This window comes from Rhamphochromis sp. 'chilingali', assembly GCF_963969265.1.
Source record: "Rhamphochromis sp. 'chilingali' genome assembly, chromosome: 1".
In the NCBI taxonomy this organism is placed as follows: domain Eukaryota; kingdom Metazoa; phylum Chordata; class Actinopteri; order Cichliformes; family Cichlidae; genus Rhamphochromis; species Rhamphochromis sp. 'chilingali'.
The window spans coordinates 53163362-53183194 of NC_137929.1; the positions used below are offsets into that span (position 1 = coordinate 53163362).

Consider the following 19833-nt stretch of genomic DNA (forward strand, 5'->3'; position numbering starts at 1 on the left):
TCAAGGTGCTTTATATTGCAAGGTAGAGACCTTTCAATAATAAAGAGAAACTGATGATTCCCTATGATCAAGCACATGGCAACAATGGGAATGGAAAAATTCCCTTTAAACAGCAAGGAACTTCCAGTAAAACCAGCTTCAGAGAGCCGCAGCCATCTGCCATAACTGCTCGATGATGAGCGGAAGAAGACAGGACAAAAAACAGATGATAATTTCCTTCCTTTTGCACACATCAAAAACCACTCAAGGAACAGGAACGACTTTGTTGTCAACCCATCCTTCAAACTCCCCAGATAATAATATGATAGAGTATTCATTCACTGTAACTAAGTTTAGGAATATAATCCACCCACTGTTATCATCTTCAATGCCCTGTACCAACATAGAGCAGAGCAGCTATCTGAATGCTACCCCAACAGAGGTCTATTATCTTGTTAATAATTTTACCTCCTCACTACATACGACTCTGGATACTGTAGCTCCAGTGAAAACTAAGGTCTCAAATCAGAAGTACCTGACTGGTATAATTCCTCAAACACATACCCTAAAGCAGATGACTCGTAAGCTGGAGAGGAAATGGCGTGTCACAAATTTAGAGGATCATCATTTAGCCTGGAGAAATAGTTTGCTGTTTTATAAGAAAGCCCTCCATCAAACCATCAACGTGTCTTTTAGACCCCATTCCTACAAAACTGCTCAAAGAAGTCCTGCCATTAATTAATTCTTCGATCTTAAATATGATCAACCTACCTATAAAAATCGGCTTTGTACCACAGGCCTTCAAGCTGGCTGTAGTTAAACCTTTACTTAAAAAGCCATCTCTAGACCCAGCAGTCTTAGCTAATTATAGGCCAATCTCCAACCTTCCTTTCATATCAAAAATCCTTGAAAGAGTAGTTGTCAAACAGCTAACAGATCATCTGCAGAGGAATGGTTTATTTGAAGAGTTTCAGTCAGGTTTCAGAGCTCATCACAGCACAGAAACCGCTTTAGTGAAGGTTACAAATGATCTTCTTATGGCCTCTGACAGTGGACTCATCTCTGTGCTTGTCCTGCTAGACCTTAGTGCAGCATTCGATACTGTTGGCCATAATATCCTATTAGAGCAATTAGAACATGCTGTAGGTATTACAGGTACTGCGCTGCAGTGGTTTGTATCATATCTATCTAATAGACTCCAATTTGTGCAATGGAGAGTCCTCTTCACACACTAAGGTTAATTATGGAGTTCCACAGGGTTCAGTGCTAGGACCAATTCTGTTTACATTATACATGCTTCCCTTAGGCAGCATCATTAGAAGACATAGCATATATTTTCACTGCTATGCAGATGACACGCAGCTCTATCTGTCCATGAAGCCAGATAACACACACCAATTAGTTAAACTGCAGGAATGTCTTAAAGACATAAAGACCTGGATGGCCGCTAACTTTCTGCTTCTTAATTCAGATAAAACTGAGTTTATTGTACTCGGCCCTGAAAATCTTAGAAATATGGTATCTAACCAGATTCTTACTCTGGATGGCATTACCTTGGCCTCCAGTAACACTGTGAGGAACCTTGGAGTCATTTTTGACCAGGATATGTCCTTCAATGCACATATTAAACAAATATGTAAGACTGTGTTCTTCTATTTGCACAACATCTGTAAAATTAGAAATATCCTGTCTCAGAGTGACGCTGAAAAACTAGTTCATGCATTCATTACTTCCAGGCTGGACTACTGTAATTCATTATTATCAGGAAGTCCTAAAAACTCGCTGAAAAGCCTTCAGCTAATCCAAAATGCTGCAGCAAGAGTCCTGAAAGGGACTAGAAAGAAAGAGCATATTTCTCCTGTTTTGGCTTCCCTTCATTGGCTTCCTGTTAAATCCAGAATTGAATTCAAAATCCTGCTCCTCACGTAGAAGGTCTTAAATAATCAGGCCCTATCTTATCTTAATGACCTTGTAGTACCATATCACCCTATTAGAGCACTTCGCTCTCGCACTGCAGGCCTACTTGTTGTTCCTAGAGTATTTAAAAGTAGAATGGGAGGGAGAGCCTTCAGTTTTCAGGCCCCTCTTCTGTGGAACCAGCTTCCAGTTTGGATTCGGGAGACAGACACTATCTCTACTTTCAAGATTAGGCTTAAAACTTTCCTTTTTGCTAAAGCATATAGTTAGGGCTGGACCAGGTGACCCTGAATCCTCCCTTAGTTATGCTGCAATAGACGTAGGCTGCCGGGGGATTCCCATGATGCATTGAGTTTTTCCTTTCCAGTCACCTTTCTCACTCACTATGTATTAATAGACCTCTCTGCATTGAATCATATCTGTTATTAACCTCTGTCTCTCTTCCACAGCATGTCTTTCATCTTGTTTTTCTTCTCTCACCCCAACTGGTCGCAGCAGATGGTCCCGCCCCTCCCTGAGCCTGGTTCTGCCGAAGGTTTCTTCCTGTTTAAAGGGAGTTTTTCCTTCCCACTGTTGCCAAAGTGCTTGCTCATAGGGGGTCATATGATTGTTTGGTTTTTCTCTGTATCTATTATTGTAGGATCTACTGTACAATACAGTATATAGTCGCCTTGAGGCGACTGTTGTTGTGATTTGGCACTACATAAGTAAAATGGAATTGAATTGAATACAACAAGCCCTGTCCTCAAATGGCCATGCCACAACCATCAGAAGCCAAATGATTTCCTGCCTATATATCCCTGTCTCAGGCACAAAAGGACAGCCCAAACAATAGATCAATCTCTTCTGATCAGGCAAGCAGCACCAAGACCCTTTTAATCAAGTAGTTTTAATGTTGGACCTAACACATTGTCTAAAACTGCTTATCAGCTACCTTTGTACTTCCATTTGATAAATGGTGCCACCTTACCAACACTAACTACAATAAAACAAAATAAGACACCACTTTTGATATTGTTATTGATTGCATTCATTGCAGCTGTCTTTGACTTATTATTACAAGCTATCTTTAATTTATGAGTGAACCTTTCCCAAATTTATTCCAGTACTAATGCTGAGAGCAACAACAAGGATTCACTTGTTTTAATTGTTAACAATAATTTTGAATGGATTCAATATAAAACAACAGAATGCAAAAAAAAACTAGAGCAAAAATGGTTGTGGAAATTGATTTATATAAACATTGGCTCACTTTGTAAAATAGAATAAAGCGGCCACAGTGTGTCTTCTAGCTGAGAAAACACTTCATCTAAAAATGGAAATGAATAATTTTCCCTTTCAGTGATGATGTGTAGATTTTTCTTTCCAGTTTGTCATCATTTTGAGCACAAATATTGACTCTACACTGAATGCACATTGTTATTGGTTTGATTTTAGTGTTATTCTGTATGTTCTTTTGCATATATGTGTTAAATGATTTTACCCTTATGATTTTTTTACTACTATCATTGTACTTTTTCTAAACTAAATAATGACTGATGATTTCCAACATCAGATATCATTTTGACCTTTCTGTGCAAAGACTATATCTCCACTTACCAACAACAAGCTCAACACTGGTTTGTCCACTAAGGGCAGGAATGAAGCATTTGTATGATCCCCTATCTGACAGTTTCACTTTGGAGAGTTTTAGTGAAATGTCTCCGAGCTTCAGGTTGTTAATGGGTAGTGATGTTCTTTCCATGTAGGCTTCATTTTTTTTATTCACGAGCTCCACGCCGTCACGCCAAACATGCACAAATTTAGGTGTGAGGTCAGATCGTGTCCACTCTACTGTCATATCAGCAGCATTCACAGCAGGATCCAGATGGCATGGTAACACAGTGTCATCACCAACTTTTGCCACAACTGGCTCAGATGGACCAACCACCTGAGACACACCTAAAGGAAAATTACAAATACGTGTTAAACATGTTAAAAAAAAAAAAAAGGTTCGGAAGCCCAGGTGATGTAACTCTTTTAAATTTGCTGTTTTACTCTATGACATAAATTAAACGGCTGATAGTTAATCAATAACATAAATATCTGTGTAATTAATAGACTTCGATGTTTTGTATAATTTGTGTAACTTCATGAACATAAGACTTATTTACCTCCACTAAACTGAAAGAAAAAAATAGAGTGATGAAAAAGAAAGACACAGATGGCCCCAAGTGGCATTTTACAGCAACGTCCATCCTTCAGGCAAAACATTGTAGAAGTTTGAAGACTGAAATGAAAAATATGGGAAAAAAATCATAAAGAAATTGCACATTAATCATACAAATAATCACTATAAACAATTATGATTTGGCTTTTCACATCACAATTGTAGACATATAAAACATATTGAGGCAACTGTCATTGTGTCATTGTGTGTGTGTCAACTACCAAATAAACAAATTGAAAACAAATCTTTTTCTGGCCAGACACGTGGCAGCACTTCTGCTATAATTTTGTTCGTATTTAACAAAATTAAAAATGCAGACATAAGTGTACACATTAGTTTCTGACTGCTAGTGAAAATTGTTTTCTTTACAAATACCTCTCTCATTGAACCAACAGAGCCAATCCCTCAACATGTTTGTACTCTCTGCTCATATTGCCTTCATATGAATTAATTTTTTGAATTAAAAGAATGTATTTGGACATTGCACTCAGCAACAAACAAATCCTCCCTAACAAAAAAGTGACTTCAAGGGCCAAATTGCGTTATATTTCTTCAATATACGGGCCGCAAGTAGGGGTGACGTGGGCCGCAAGAGGCCCCCGGTCTGTGAGTTTCAGACAGCAGCTTTAATTGGATGATCATACGACACAGATGCTAAAATTGTAGAATGTGTTCTCAGTTATAATTCTCCATACATGTATTTTTCAGGGGTATAACAACTTAAAACACTACAAAGGCTGAACAGTTAAGTCCAGGCTACATGGTTCACACAGTCAGCTTGATATGCTGTTGATAAATCACTCTCAGAGTGGCAGTGCCTGTGCCATATTTATATAATATTGATACTTCATTTGTAAAATATTATATTGCATATCAAATGTACCAATGAGAAAACATATTAAATATTATGACACTCATATATATCTTATATACACATTTATATCAACTTTTTTTCTGTGGTCTACTTTCCCCTAGCTCTCCAGTCACAATATCATATGACATGACTTCAAGCACTTTTGCATCCTCCTTTCAAGGTCTGTGTGCAGAAGGCAGGAACCAGAAGCAGACTCCAGGATGTAAAACTTAAACTCAAAAAACCTAAGCTTTATTGCTTGCACAAGTCAAAATAAAACCAAACCAGAAAAACTGTGAACAGAACACACAGGCGAGTATAAGGGTACTTATACTCGGAGGAAAACACGGACAATAAATACAAGGAGTAAACGAGGGAATGAGGGCCAGGAGGGAAACACAGATGACACTAATTAAACAGGCGAGACCGGGGAGACGTAAAACTAGAAACACTGCCATGGGTCAAGGGACCGTCAAAGTAAAACAGGAAACACACGACAGAGGCAAGGACTTCACACTGAACAAAGGGACCACGGAGCACAGAGACAACAGTGACATGACATACAAAACAGAAACCAAAACACAAGTAATCATAAACCACAATGAAATCACGGATTAATAATAATAATAAAACAAAAGTTCATACACTGGGTCACCGACCCAGGACCGTGACACTCCATATTCACTCGGTCAGATGTAGAAAACAAACAACAGACTAAAAGGTTTGGACAGATTGAACAAATGATTAAAAGCATTTTATGCAACCAATCATTTCCCTACTGATCATTTTAAATGAAATTTAAAGTATTATTAAAGCCTACTTGCCTCGCACAGTCACAGGATGCAGTCAGTTTCTCTGTCAAAGTCCACTGAAATGACCTCATCTGTTAATCATTGATCTGTACCTTTAGAGTTTACTGGCTGTGTTGCCTGCGTGGACGTGTCCTACCCTCTTTCCAGCCTTATGTACCACCTCTGTGTAGAGCTGTTTCTCCACAGAGAGGAGGTACCCTGGCAATTAGTACTTAAGGCCAGAGAGCCTTTGTGTTATAGCCTGTGGACTGAGATTGTTCTTGTAAAATCTTTCAACCTGGACAATCTCTTTAGATATATTTTGGCAAGGTTTCAAATAATTTATTTTCCAAAAAGGAGGAATGTTGTCTCATTTCACTCTGTACTGTATCACTGTACATGGCTGAAATGACAATAAAACTTGATATACTAAACAGTATATGAATGGGATATTGGTGGTGATTAAAGTTTTGGACAACCATCAGCAACAAAACTGATTTCACTGCATTATTTTGTTTTTGTAGTGCCAAATACTCCTTCTTGACACCTACGTGTACAAAAATGCCCCCATTAACTTCCATTAAAACCACATTTTTTTATCGTCTCTGCCATTTTAGTATAAAACCATGCATTCTGTAATGTCAGTATTTCATTTTGAGGAAAGGTTGTGATGTTTAAATACACAGGAGGTGACGAGGGGACGGAAAACATATGGGGACACAGCTGATACATGTGTCCCTATGACCATGTGGCGTGATGACATAACAGGAAAAAATGTGAACCTAAAACAATGAACACAGAACACAAGACCTCTTCAAAGTAAAACAGGAACCATAAGACACAGACATTACCCGATATGATAAGAGCGTGAGCAGTACTTGGTATTTATTATTGTATTTTTTTTTTCCATTGTGCAATATGTTGTTTTTTTTTCCAGATGTGCCATTTCCGCGCAAAATAAGCAATTTCCATAGTCGTTCCACCCTTATTTATTATTTATTATATTCTAGTGTACATAGTGTTCCCCCTCTCTCTCTCTCTCTCTCTCTCTCTCTCTCTCTCAAAGTTAAGCAATATTGCATAACTTTTTAATAGTATATATTTTTTATAATATATATATATATATATATATTCTATTCTTCCTTTGTATATTGTTTTTTACATTCACACCTTGTGGTCTTGTTACATAATTTCATTGGGCAAGCAACTGTACTATGACACTAAAAGTTCTAATCTTCTAAGTCTAAGTCTAGAAGAACTCACTCATAAGTCCAGCATGCTTAGTATGGTAAGCACCATTGGTGTAATTTTTTTGTTGGTGTCCAAGTTTCTGTTGGTGGGACCTCCAGGATTATGGAAATATAAAGAAACATTCACTATGCGAAGTCAAAATCTACCCAACAAACTGGAAAAGCACACCAGTCATCTTAAATGCAACTGCATTCTTGTATGTTCTGTCACTGTAGAAAAAAAGTAGACTAGTACTTCTCTTTCTGTTAACTTTATAGTGACATTTGTCAATGACAGGTAAGACTTTTTTTTGTTCATAAAAATTAATTTACTGCTACTGTACTGAATAGCAGGCACAATATTGTATCCAAGTGTATTCTGCAATAGCTTCTGCTATCCTCAATAAATGTATGTTGATGCATGTCAACTGATGTAATCATAGTTTTAAGATTACAGTGCTAGTGCATACAGATATAGAGACAAAATGTCATAGAAAACTATTATATGAGGGCTATATGACAGGCCTGTTGTGGACCCAAACACTGGACATGGGAAACGGAATGAACTCAAAACAACAGCTTAAATACTGAAAAAAATCACAAAAATTCAGGTAACGGAAGTGCTAGGAATCCAAATAATAGTAAACTTCAGGGAAGGATAAAATAAGACGGCACTCTATAACAAAGGACAAGGGTAGACTCAGACAATATACATTTACAAGACAACAAGGGGAAAAGTAATACAAAGCACAAAAACTCAAGGAATTGAATATAATTCCTTGTATCATATAAGCAGTTATATAAGCAATTGCATACTTACATATATAATTGCTTTAAAATGCACTGAATCAGTCAGTGCATACTACTTACTCATTTCAGATGTTATCACCTGAATTAATGGCTGTTGTCACTTGTCATCAGTCCCACACATACCTGTACCAGAAGTTCTTTAGTTCAGTTCTCTTTGGACTTCTAAAGTAATAATGAGTTGATTGTTTCCATGTTATATTAACAACAATACGCAGGGGTCTCCAAACTCCATACTATACACAACTGGTGATCATTGAGAATGACTAACCAATGTGTGAGTAACACTGAAATTGGGTGGTACTATCTATCTATCTATCTATCTATCTATCTTACACAGTACTTCTACTGAGAACTTAATTAAAAGAATAGGCTGAATGATCAAAATCTAGATTGAACATAAAATTCAAGAAACTGAACATATAGTAGGTTGCAGGAATCTTTTTATGCAATCACATGTGATTGAAATGAAACCATGTTGGGCCCCAGTCACTACAAAGAACCACAGGAAGAGGAAGTTCTTACAAAAGAATATATCCTCATTTTAGTCTGACACTCACGCAGTGAGCAGCAAGGCAACATGGAGGTCAGATTTCTTACTATCAGACTTTGTGAGTACTGACCTTGCCTTTTGTAAAAAAATAAAAAAATAAAAAAATACATGGATGAACTGAAGGGCAAATTGATATATCCAAAATGTTCCCATGTATTTGCATGTATTCATTATGGAAATTTGTAACTGCTGCAGATGATATATCTCATAAAAGTGTTGATGCTTGATGTGTATACATTAGTGTTCATCAGAAAAATGGCCTGCATTTGTATAGTGCTTTTCTAGTCCTTAAGGACCCCAAAGTGCTTCACACTACATTCAGTCATTCACACACTGGCGATGGCAAGCTACATTGTAGCCACAATGATATTTGGGCCTGGGATCGAACCACCGACCTTCTGATTAGTGGCTGACCTGCTCTGCCACCTGAGCTACAGCCACCCCCAATCAAAGTGACATCAGAGTGATGCTTTTATATGTGATTTGTGGACACCGTATTATTGAAGGGGTTGTTTTGTAACACCAGGCAATGTCTTTTAGACATGTTTTTAATGTTGGTTTCATTAAAAACATGGGACTACTGCTTCTGTAGTCCCATGTTTCCAGGGGATGAGAAGGGTACTTTAGGCTACTAGTTAATTTTTATGGAGCTTTGTTTATACCTTTGTTTACACATCTCTAGTAGGGCTGGGTATCGTCACTGATTTCTAGAATTGATTCAATTCCAATTCACAAGGTCCTGAATCAATTCGATCCACGATTCAATTCAATTCGATTCGATTCGATTCGATTTAATTCTGGGATATTTTGCCTCACACAGTCAGAAATATTATAATTCAGATCAGTACTTTTACATATTTTTGTATCTATAAAAAGGAAGCTGACACTCGCAAGACTTTATCAAAGGCGTGAGCATCACAGCAGGTGCCTTTGTGTCAAAGTACCTGAGGATAAAACACAGAAAAACATGAAGGTGATTTCCTGGCCTGGGAATTTATAAAAATATTCTGCAGTACATCAAAAACGAAAGAAAACCATTAATCAAAATATGAACGTTACCTCTGAAGTTACAGCGGTTTTATTACAGACACAGCTAAGCATTTTGCATTTTGCTTAATTTCAAAAAGTTTACATTTGTTCAGAAGCCCATTGAACAGCAGAAATTAGGTTTTCTTTTCGGAAGTAAGTAAAAGGGAAAAAAACAGTGGCCGACAGCGCTGTAAACAACGGTAGACTTGTACGTAACAAGCAAGCGAATAATGCAGAAAACAGATTTTTAGACGGGAAATTGTTCTTGAAGTATACAATACAACTTTATTTGTATAGCACATTTAAAAGACCAGTGGTACACCAAACTGCTTTACAATAAAAACAGGAAAATTAAGACAATAAATAAAAGACTATTAACAAAGTACCACATATGTCATCAGGTTAAGGGCACTAATTATACAACAATAAAAGGGAATATATTGCTGCTGGTTCAGTCAGTATTGTTTGGAGAGAGATAAAACTAACAGCTTTAGAATCACCGCAAAAAGGGTGTAAACACAAAGCGCGGACCCGCCAAAACATCAGAATCAGCGAGCTGTCGGCTTTCAGCCCCGACCGTGTCCGTGCCGTCGGGTGAGAAAGGCAACATCTCACTGTTTCTGATCCGCGGGTCGCGCTTTGTGTTTACATCTTTGTGCAGAATCCGTGTTCCTGCTCTCATTTACTGTTTTAGCTGTTTGGTGCTTGTTGAAATTTTGCGAGGTTTAACCTGAGATTCTGGCGTTTCGGGCAAAATAAATTAATATTAAAAAAATCGATTCAGGATTTTAATGAATCAATATCACATTATCCAAGCCAGAATCAATTTTAATCGATAAATCGATTATCAAAACCCACCCCTAATCTCTAGTTATCATGCGGCTTAGACAATTAACAGTGTTTCCTGAAAACCCTCTCCTGTCTGATCATTTCCTGATAACATTTACATTTACAATAATTGATTACACACCAGTGGAGAGTAGACTTTATCACAGTAGATGTCTTTCTGAAAGCGCTGTAACTAAGTTTAAGAATATAATCCACCCACTGTTATCATCTTCAATACCAACACAGAGCCGAGCAGCTATCTGAACGCTACTCCAACAGAGGTCGATTATCTTGTTAATAATTTTACCTCCTCACTATGTACGACTCTGGATACTGTAGCTCCTGTGAAAACTAAGGCCTCAAATCAGAAGTACCTGACTCCGTGGTATAATTCTCAAACACGTAGCCTAAAGCAGATCACTCGTAAGCTGGAGAGAAAATGGCGTGTCACAAATTTAGAAGATCTTCATTTAGTCTGGAGAAATAGTTTGTTGCTTTTAAGAAAGCTCTCCGTAAAGCTAGAACATCTTAGTCTAAGTTGCTTGGAAAGATAGGCGTCTGGACTTCTTCAAGTTGCTTGAAGACGTTTCACCTCTCATCCGGGAAGCTTCTTCAGTTCTAGGGTCAAATGGTGGAGAGTCCCAGATTTAAGCCCTGTGGGAGTAACCCTCCAAGAGGGACAATGGACCCCCTAATGATCCTCTACCTAATCACACGAGCCAAAGTGTGAAAACGGGTGTAGGTCACAATCAGCCAGAGTATCGGGTGAGCTCATTGTAAAAACTAATCCCACCCTATCATGTGATTTCCTGAGGTCAGATGGCCCAGGATGTGAGTGGGCGTTAAGGCGTCTTGGAAGGGATCTCAAAACTGGATTATAGATGGCAGAGAGTTGGTGTCGTAAACCACCGCCTCTGTTCAAAGATGGTCGCTCACAGTGGACATAGATGGCTTCTTTCACTCCTCTTTCAAACAATCTGTCCTCTCTGTCCAAAATGTGAACATTGGCATCCTCGAAAGAGTGTCCTTTATCCTTTATATGCAGATGGACCGCAGAGTGTTGTCCCATGTAGGTGGCTCTTCTATGTTGTGCCATGTGTTTATGAAGTGGCTGTTTGGTCTCTCCAATGTAAATATATGCTTTAGTTTTTCTGTGTTTGTTTGTTTATTTTGTTTACTGTGTTCCTAAAATTATTTGCTTTTCTCAGACAATAAAGATGTCACTGGACATATTACACCATAAATCAGTTCTAGCATTTATTTATTTATTGATGCAGTTATGAGTTCTTCTGTGAAATTATTATTTTTACTTTGGATTTCAAAAGTGAAAATAATCTTTAATTACATGCTGCTGAATAACCACATCAAATCATCTCCATAAAACTTCAGATATTTATGCACTTGCGAACATAAAACATTTTTTTCAAATTATTAAAAAAACAGGCAAATATATGATATTAGAGCAAAAATTCCTTCAGAGTATTATCACGATCTTTAATATTTTATTAATGTTGGGAAGAAACTGCTGACGTAATTATATGATGTGCTTGCATTATTAGTAATGTATGCTTGAGTGTAAAATAAATAAGGACACAGTAAGTGTGGAGAAAAAAATGATGTGAGCAAAACTCTGATAGTTGATTCTGTTCATCTGGACATGGCATTTTCAGTGGGAGAAACGTTTCATTACTCATCCAAGTGACTTTCTGGATGAGTGATGAAATGTCAGGACGTACCACAATTCACGGATCACATTAACTTGGTGGACAAACACATCAAATTCACCAGGGAGGATATGAAAAGTGGCAGGTTAGCCTTCTTAGACTGCTTGATTTCCATCAGTAATGGGGGACATCTAAAAGCTGATGTTTACCATAAATCAAAGCACACGGAGCAGTATTTAAGGTTTCTCATCATCCACTGGAGCATAAACTGGGCGTCATTAGGACGTTACAACACAGAGTGAACACCATCCCCACTGACACAGTGGCCAGGGAAGCAGAAGAACATCACATCAAGAAGGCCCTGAGTAAATGTGGTTATCCCAGCTGGACTTTTGTCAAAGCTGGAAAGGCACCTAAAGAAAGCTCCAGCCGATCCAGGAGAGAAGAACAACCGCTGCCCAAGCGAAAACCTGTAGTGATCCTGTATGTGTCAGGAGTATCGGAACAGCTGAGATGCATTTTTTCTAAACACCGGGTCTCTGTGGTCTTTAAACCCATCCATCCTATCCTGCTGGGCATCACATCTTCACATTTTGGACATCCAGTCAAATTGTTGACATTAATCATCCGATGTCCACCCACACCTTATCTGTCTCTCTATGTCTCTCTGTATGTCTGACCTACATGATTTAACACAACGTTTGTACTTTTAAACCTTAAATTCAATTTATTACGTTTCCTTTGTTATTCTTAACATGCAGAATTTGTTTTTAGCACATTTTCACATGTAGATTCATTGTAACATAATCTCTTTTCAATTAAAATACAGAGGAATACTTTCTTTCACCTTTTTAAACTCTGCTAATTAACTGTTTTTTAATTTATTAAAAAAAAACCCTCTTTTATTAAATCATACATTTTGTAGTCAGACACTTTTCTGAGATTAGTGGTTCCAGTGTGTCTCTTTCACCCCCATCATGTACCCCCCCCCCCCCCCCCCCCCACACACACACACACACACACACACACGCACACAGGTCAGACTCTTGGTGAGGCCTGTTATTAGAAACAAAACTGCCACAGTTGAAGCTGCTCATGAGCACTCACACATTTTGTTAGGTTTTGTATTGTTGATTGTCATTTATGCTTAGAAATATTTAACCATATATTCTTAGAGGTGTATAATCAATTGTGTAGTGATAGGACTGTGATCTTTAGCAGGACACAAAGGCTTGGTGTGTATTCCACACCTACATCCTGGGAGCATGGGAAGAGGTCGTACCTTGTTTTATTGTTTTATGGTAGGATAAACGTGGCTGTGTCTGTTTTAGGTTAAGTGCCTTTTGTTTAGATGAACTGTTGGATTTTCCAGACCAGCAGGTTAAGGGAAGTCGTTTATGGGGTCACACTCTGACCCCCCCCCCCCCCCCCCCCCCCCACACACACACACACACACGGTACTCTTTGTTTGTATGTAGACGTCATATGTTAATGAACCTATGCATATTCATGTAACCTCAATAAAAGAGCAGTGTTACGGGAGAACGGACGAGAGCAACTGGGGTCAAGCGAAGGAACGGCGTTTGTCCGGTTCTCTCCCGTGCACGAGAAACATGAAGAACTTTGCCTACTTCGTGTCTTGCTTGCTGTGTAATTATATTGTCTTTAACGTTCCAGCGAATAGGTTCAAGCTACAAACCTATCACATTTCACCACAAAACTCAGACATTAAAACAGTTATTTCTATTACTCAAACTATGTTTGTCATTAGTATATTAATTACATTTGTATTTTATTTATCTTGATTAAGAATAACATGCTTAATTATTAGGAAATAGATGAAAGCTCTGTTTTAGAACTTTGATCACTTTTACTCACACAAGTCTGACTATTAAGACCTTCAATATCTCTTAGCTGTGATGATGAGGCGGCCAGGGGGGGACTTCAATCTCATTCTACCCCAGGTCTCATGACAATACAGACATATTTTCTTCTTCCTCTCACAGTGTAATTCTTACTTACACACAGACAAAAGATTTAAAGGATCACAAAAATGTTGATACATTTTATCATAACAAAATCTCCTATGATAAAATACAGTAAAACTGCATTTCTTGTTTAAACGTATATAGTATAAATTTAAAGCAAACAAATAAAGAAAGATTAGGCATCACATTGCAAAATGACAGCAAGAGGAAAAAACAGAAAAATCCATGTTTTATTTGTCGTGTTACTCTGTCCTGCGCTGAGGAAGAAAAGCAAAAAAAACGTTTTAGGTTCACAACTGAAGGCATAACACGACAGTTTGTACGTGTGATTTTAGCAAGAAATATATTAAAGAAAAACTTACACACCTGTTCATTGTTTCTCGCTTGTTTCTCTGACAGTTTCTTCTAAATCTCTTTCATTTTTTTGTTTCTCTCTCAAGTGTTTAATAATTTGTTCCTTGTCTTTTTCTAGCTTTCCCTTTCTTTCTGTCATTTGGATTATAATCTTCTCTGTTTCCTCCATTAGCTTTTCTGTCATCTTTAACAGTTTTTCATGTACTTCTGTTCTCTTTTCCAGGTCAATTTTTTTATCTTCACGCTTATGCATTTTTTTCTCTTTGTCAGTTCTTGGAGTTTCTTTCTCTTTTTTCATGACCTCTTTCATCTCTGCCTTGTCCTCCTGCAGTAGTGTGATGAGTTTTTCTCTCTGGTTCTTCAGAAATGTCTTCTGCTCCATTAGTTTTTCAATGGTTTGTCTGACATGTTTTAAGTCTTCCTCCTTGTTCTGCAACTCATCTTCAAGTCTTTTCTTTTCCTCACATTCTCTCTGTAATTTTCCCTCCATCTCTGTTTGATGTAGTTTGTTTTCATCCTCATCATGTATGCTGATTTCTGTGTGAGTAAAATAGCAGGAAAAAATTATTAGGAAAATAGGGACAACATATTAGTCATTTTTATGTGTTCACATGTGTTGACAGTATTAATTTACTATACCAGTAATTAAATATAAATGGAAATAAACAGTTTGAAGCATTACTATAGAGACTGACACTATGGTTACTACAACAATGTAGAGTCTAGAACAAAGTCTTCTTTTGAGAAGGACTGACTTTCACATATCTAATTTTCACATTTAATTTTCTTTCACTGCTTTGTTTATATGAGTAAACGAGTGAGAACATGACATTTTGGTTGCAATTCCTACAACAAGGATAAAGCACAAAGTTTTAATTCATATTGTTGCTATAACTATAATTTTACAGTGGGTGATTTCCTCAAATATTTTTACCTTTGCCCCCAAAATGTCTCAGTCACACTAGAGGAAAACAATAGGAAGGCAACTTCCTCGTGTGGAATTTCTACACATTCAGCAGGTGGTTGTGGCAACCAGTTGGTCTTCTGGAGGTTGAGGGTGTTCTATACTTCACTTTTGATCACAAGGCAATTGCACAGGTTGCTAATGGGATGCAAACCCGCCAACAAATAATCACAGCGTGACTTGAACTAAGTCCAGTTACTCTCTGACAGACGGGCAACCACTTGCCAATAATTGACACTTAGTTTATAAATGCAGACAGAGAGTCAAGATATTGCATTCAATCTCAGTCAGTCTGCACTGATGAGACCAACTCTGCATGTCTTAACACATCTCTTTACAACACAGGACACAGGGTTATATTCCTTTATAAAAGTAAAGTTGCTGAGAGCCTCCATTTTTGCTAGCAAATCTCTGTAATTTCTACAGTCTCCATCCACTGTTTTCCCTCGAGCGCCTTTAACATTACTGTTTATGTGTTTGTGTCATTTTTATTTGAATCACGTTTGTACTTCTTAGCCCTTAATTTTAAAGGCAGTTACATTAAAACAAGACATTAAAAAGGTCTGATGATAATTTAAGGTTGGGGTAAAAAAGTACCATGTAGTTTGAACTTACTGGTTTCCTTTTGTCCACATTTCCATATTAGGATTACTGCTGTCCCAACGCTTATTAAACAGACAGCCAAGTTGATGATAATGTGAACAGCAGTATTAGACTGAACCATAAAGAGGTCACCTGTGAATATAAGGAGACAAAATGTTCTAGATTCTACTTTCTGTAACTGAAAATTAATGTGAGTGATATAAAAAAAAAGGCATTTCTACCTGAAACGTGGATTTGTGTCTCTTTGATTTGACTGATATTCTTCTGTTGAACTTTGCAGGTGAAGCTGTAGCTCTGTCCTTTCTCCACAGTCACTTTACTGCTGACAGCATAGAGGCCATCAGAACCTCTGACAATCTTTGTAGGTTCAACAGAAATGGGTTTTCCCTCACTGTACACCCACAACATCTGAGGCTCTGGATACCAGCCATTAGATTTACACTCTAACACCATTTCATTTTTGACATTGGTGAGTTCTATGACTGGTGAGGAAACTGAACCTTCAAAGAAAAGAATGACAGACAAAAGATTGAAATGTAGTTGCCAAAATATATATCTAAAAAAGATTCTTAAAATAGTTACAGTTCGCCCAAATGTCTCTCTTATTGACCTTAACTTAAATTGTCCTTTTAAGCTTATAGAGAGGCACGATGCTATGTGACATCAACTGTGCCAATCTAACTGGTCAAATTTCTAATAATCTTACTTATTTATTCCATTTTCTCTTTTCGAAGTTCCTGTATATAGGCTGAAATTAACTTGTACCTATCCAAGTAGTTCTTTGTCAAATCAGCTTTCCTCTGGTTCATCTTGGTAAAAGGGCCTCCTTGGCTGAAGTGTTTTTCTCATGGGGCCAGATACGCCTCGGTTGGCAAAAAGCCCATTTAGTGGGTGCTCAGATCCCCTGTGATTCTAAGTACTTTTGTTTTTTGTTCTGTATCTCTCTTATTTGTCCAGTTGTACTGCTTAATAACCCAGCTGCTCCATGTGCTACACTGGTCAGGTTGTGTGCCCTAATGGCCAGAAAACCAGAATGCCAATGACTCTGTAGTCATTCCCTTGTCATGTTCATGTCAATATGCTCAGTCCACATATCGGTCCAGGAAGTATTTTCTAGCCCAAGTAAGAGCTATTTTGGTTACCCAGAATAAAACTCATATGCCTCTGTGAATGATCCACTTTCTATTGTAGCTGACCCGAGTGTTCCTTTATCCCTCTTGTCATTCTGAGTGCCCTTTGACCCTCAATATCTATGTTGCTTAAAGACTTTCTTCACATCTAAATTGCAAAGTGAAGAAATGAATCTAAATTAAATGAAACTTACCTACAGCAAGCGTCACCACAGTTTCTGCATTAAATTTAGGTACAAGGCATTTGTATGTTCCTGCATCAGAGAGTTGCACTGTGGAGAGTTTCAATGAAACGTCTCCACACTGCAGTTTGTTGACAGAGAGTGATGTTCTTCCTGTGTACAAAGGATTCTGCTCAGTCAGAAGCTCCACACCCTCTCGCCTCACATAGACAGATCTAGGTTTGAGGTCAGTTCTGGACCAATCCACAGTCAGGTCAACAGCATCCACAGCAGGTTCCAGGTGGCATGGCAACATGATGTCATCACCAATCATGGCCACTACTGGCTGAGTTGGACCAATCATCTGATGCTGACCTAACAAATTTAGGGACACATACAGTTCAGCAGTTTTGTAATTGTGAAGATCAGTCTGAGCAAACTGTGTAATTGATTTATTTAACTACATCAACATAAACTGGTGCTGTTACAGTGTGTGTTTCCATCATCTGTGAAAGACTACAGGTAAAAACTTTAAATTGTGGATTTTATAAATGTTTGTGTGCAACTTACCACCACAAGTTTGTGTTAGAAAAAGGAGGACGACAACAACATGATGGAAAACCAAGAGATGTTTATTCTTTATAGGACTCATTCTAGATGTCTGCAACAACAAAGGGGGGGAGGGGGGCATAGCAACACACCTTTTTATATTAAGCCATTCTCTGATAGAAAAAATGAAACAGTGAAAGACTGATTTGTAGACTGTCACGGTAATATCACATTTGAAAAAAGTATTTAATTATGTTAAATTTATTTTTAATTATTTGGAAATGTGCTCCTTTCCAGGAGTAACAGTAACAAGAGAGATCAAGAACATTGCAGGAAATCTGGACATTCAATTGAAAGACAAGCTGGGAATTGTTGACGTTTTCTTCTCAGCTCTTGATGAGAGCTACCATGTCATCTGGACACAGCCCAGTTACTCATCTTTGTGAAGTCATTACACTACAAGCAAAATAACAAAAGCACTTTTTACTAAATCAAAGGTCTGTGAAAATTTGCACAAAAGTATGTTTTTGTTGATAAACAGTGATAAAACATTGGCTGTTGTACTGTGCCTTTTTCACATTTTCTGGTTGCCACATCTACTCTTACCAGTAACCACTAAAGAGATCAAATTAATAGAGCGATGAAAGTAGAGAGACAAGAGACACAAGTAACATTGAGTTCAGTATATCCATGAGGTCCTCCTCCAATAAGCTGTCTGTGCATAGGTCATGGTTTCTATTGTCCTGTTTGCAATTAATAGACTTACTATCTATTTAATGCTGATAGAAGATATGGATTTTGTTTCAAATTGCAAACTCTCCAAGTAGCTACCAATAACAGCATGTAATTAAAAATACACATTCTAAATATTTATGAATACACAAGTATCCAGAAATACTAATTATGTTACTTTCACTCCTTCACTACAAAAAATGTTTCCGCTTACACACTCTTTGTGCCTCTGGTAACTGTAAATGCTTATGTGATTAATCAGATTTTATGTATTATAAACACCTGCTAGATAATTTAGTAGGTAAAGTAAGTAAATAATCAAAATAAATAAAGAAGGAAATGATTACATTGTAGCTTATATGGTAAAAATCTACATACCCGTTGAACTGCTTAAAACCATCCCCACAGCTCAAAGAAAGTAGGTTGTAATAAAACTATGTGCACTCTCAGCCCAACCCTCTGTTAAACAATAACGTGTGTTGACTTTATAGTTCCTGATATCAAAGGTCAGTTCTTTTCATAAAATGAGTTGAACTTTGTTTAAATGAACAAATGAATCAAATTGAAAGTTTAAGTCAAAGCTGTGTTTTAACAGTTGAATAAGTTTCAACATCGTACATGCTATGAGTTCCTGAAACTGAGGGTGTAGTTTTATCAGTTAGTTAGTTAGTAGTGTTAGTGAAAACAGAGAGAAGAAGACAGAAAAGGAACAGAAACACATCTATTTATGTTTAAATGTCTTTATGTAAAGTGTAGATATAATGCATACAGTTTTCTTGGTGTATGTATGCAAGAGCAGCACTTCAGTTATTGGATGAGCCATTCCATCAAATAAAATTAATTAATAAGGGTGTAAAAACAATGTTCTCAGCTATATTTGCATTGGGACTTTAAAATTCTTCAACACCATGGCCATTCCTCATCTGAGAGAAAGAGCTTCAGCTCACTCACGGCACAGCTGGCAATTTTAAAAATAAGTGTTTTCTTAAAGAGAAACACTAGGACAAAAAAATTTTGATTGGCTGTTTTGGTCTCCAATCAGCTCGCTAGCTACTGTAGCTAACCCCAGACAAATATCCCAGAATGCATTTTGTCCAAAACTCAAACAAGGCAATGGCGGAGGAAGCGCTCACAATGAACCTTCGCCAGATTGTCTGCTTACCATAGTCAGTTCTCTGCCTCACATTTTGTCTTGAGGTCCTCAGCGTGTTTTGCTTAACCCTTTTTTCCTAGTCGCTAGTCGGCACCTGGATATATTTTCCAACTCTCGCCATAGTCACGTCTCAGGATTCTGGTCTGCTGCTGCTGGTAAAACTCACTCACAAATTGCCATCCTCACCTGCCTGCCTCCCTGCACACCCACATCGCACTCTGTACTCACCTTCATCTAAATCACCTCCTCCTCCAGCTAATCTCCACCTGCAGCCATGTAAGACCTCTTAGTTTTGAAATCTTAGATTCATTTACAACGCCGCAGACCACTCTGATTATTA

The 19833-nt window shown here is 37.7% G+C and overlaps 2 protein-coding genes across 2 annotated transcripts in view; one reads left to right on the forward strand and one right to left on the reverse strand.

The window, feature by feature from the left end:
- LOC308408824 (uncharacterized protein) overlaps positions 1 to 19833 on the forward strand; it is a gene marked incomplete at both ends in the record, with an annotated part of 92269 nt that overhangs the window by 23396 nt on the left and 49040 nt on the right. The gene's annotated exons all lie outside the window — the stretch shown is intronic.
- LOC308400260 (butyrophilin subfamily 3 member A2-like) lies at positions 15487 to 17715 on the reverse strand (the record flags this gene model as incomplete). Its single annotated transcript, XM_080887846.1, has 5 exons — positions 17630 to 17715; positions 17093 to 17434; positions 15990 to 16268; positions 15781 to 15900; positions 15487 to 15497 (listed from the first exon to the last, which is right to left on the reverse strand). Exons 1-5 carry the CDS (start codon positions 17709 to 17711, stop codon positions 15487 to 15489), a joined length of 834 nt encoding a protein of 277 aa, XP_080743972.1. The 5' UTR covers positions 17712 to 17715.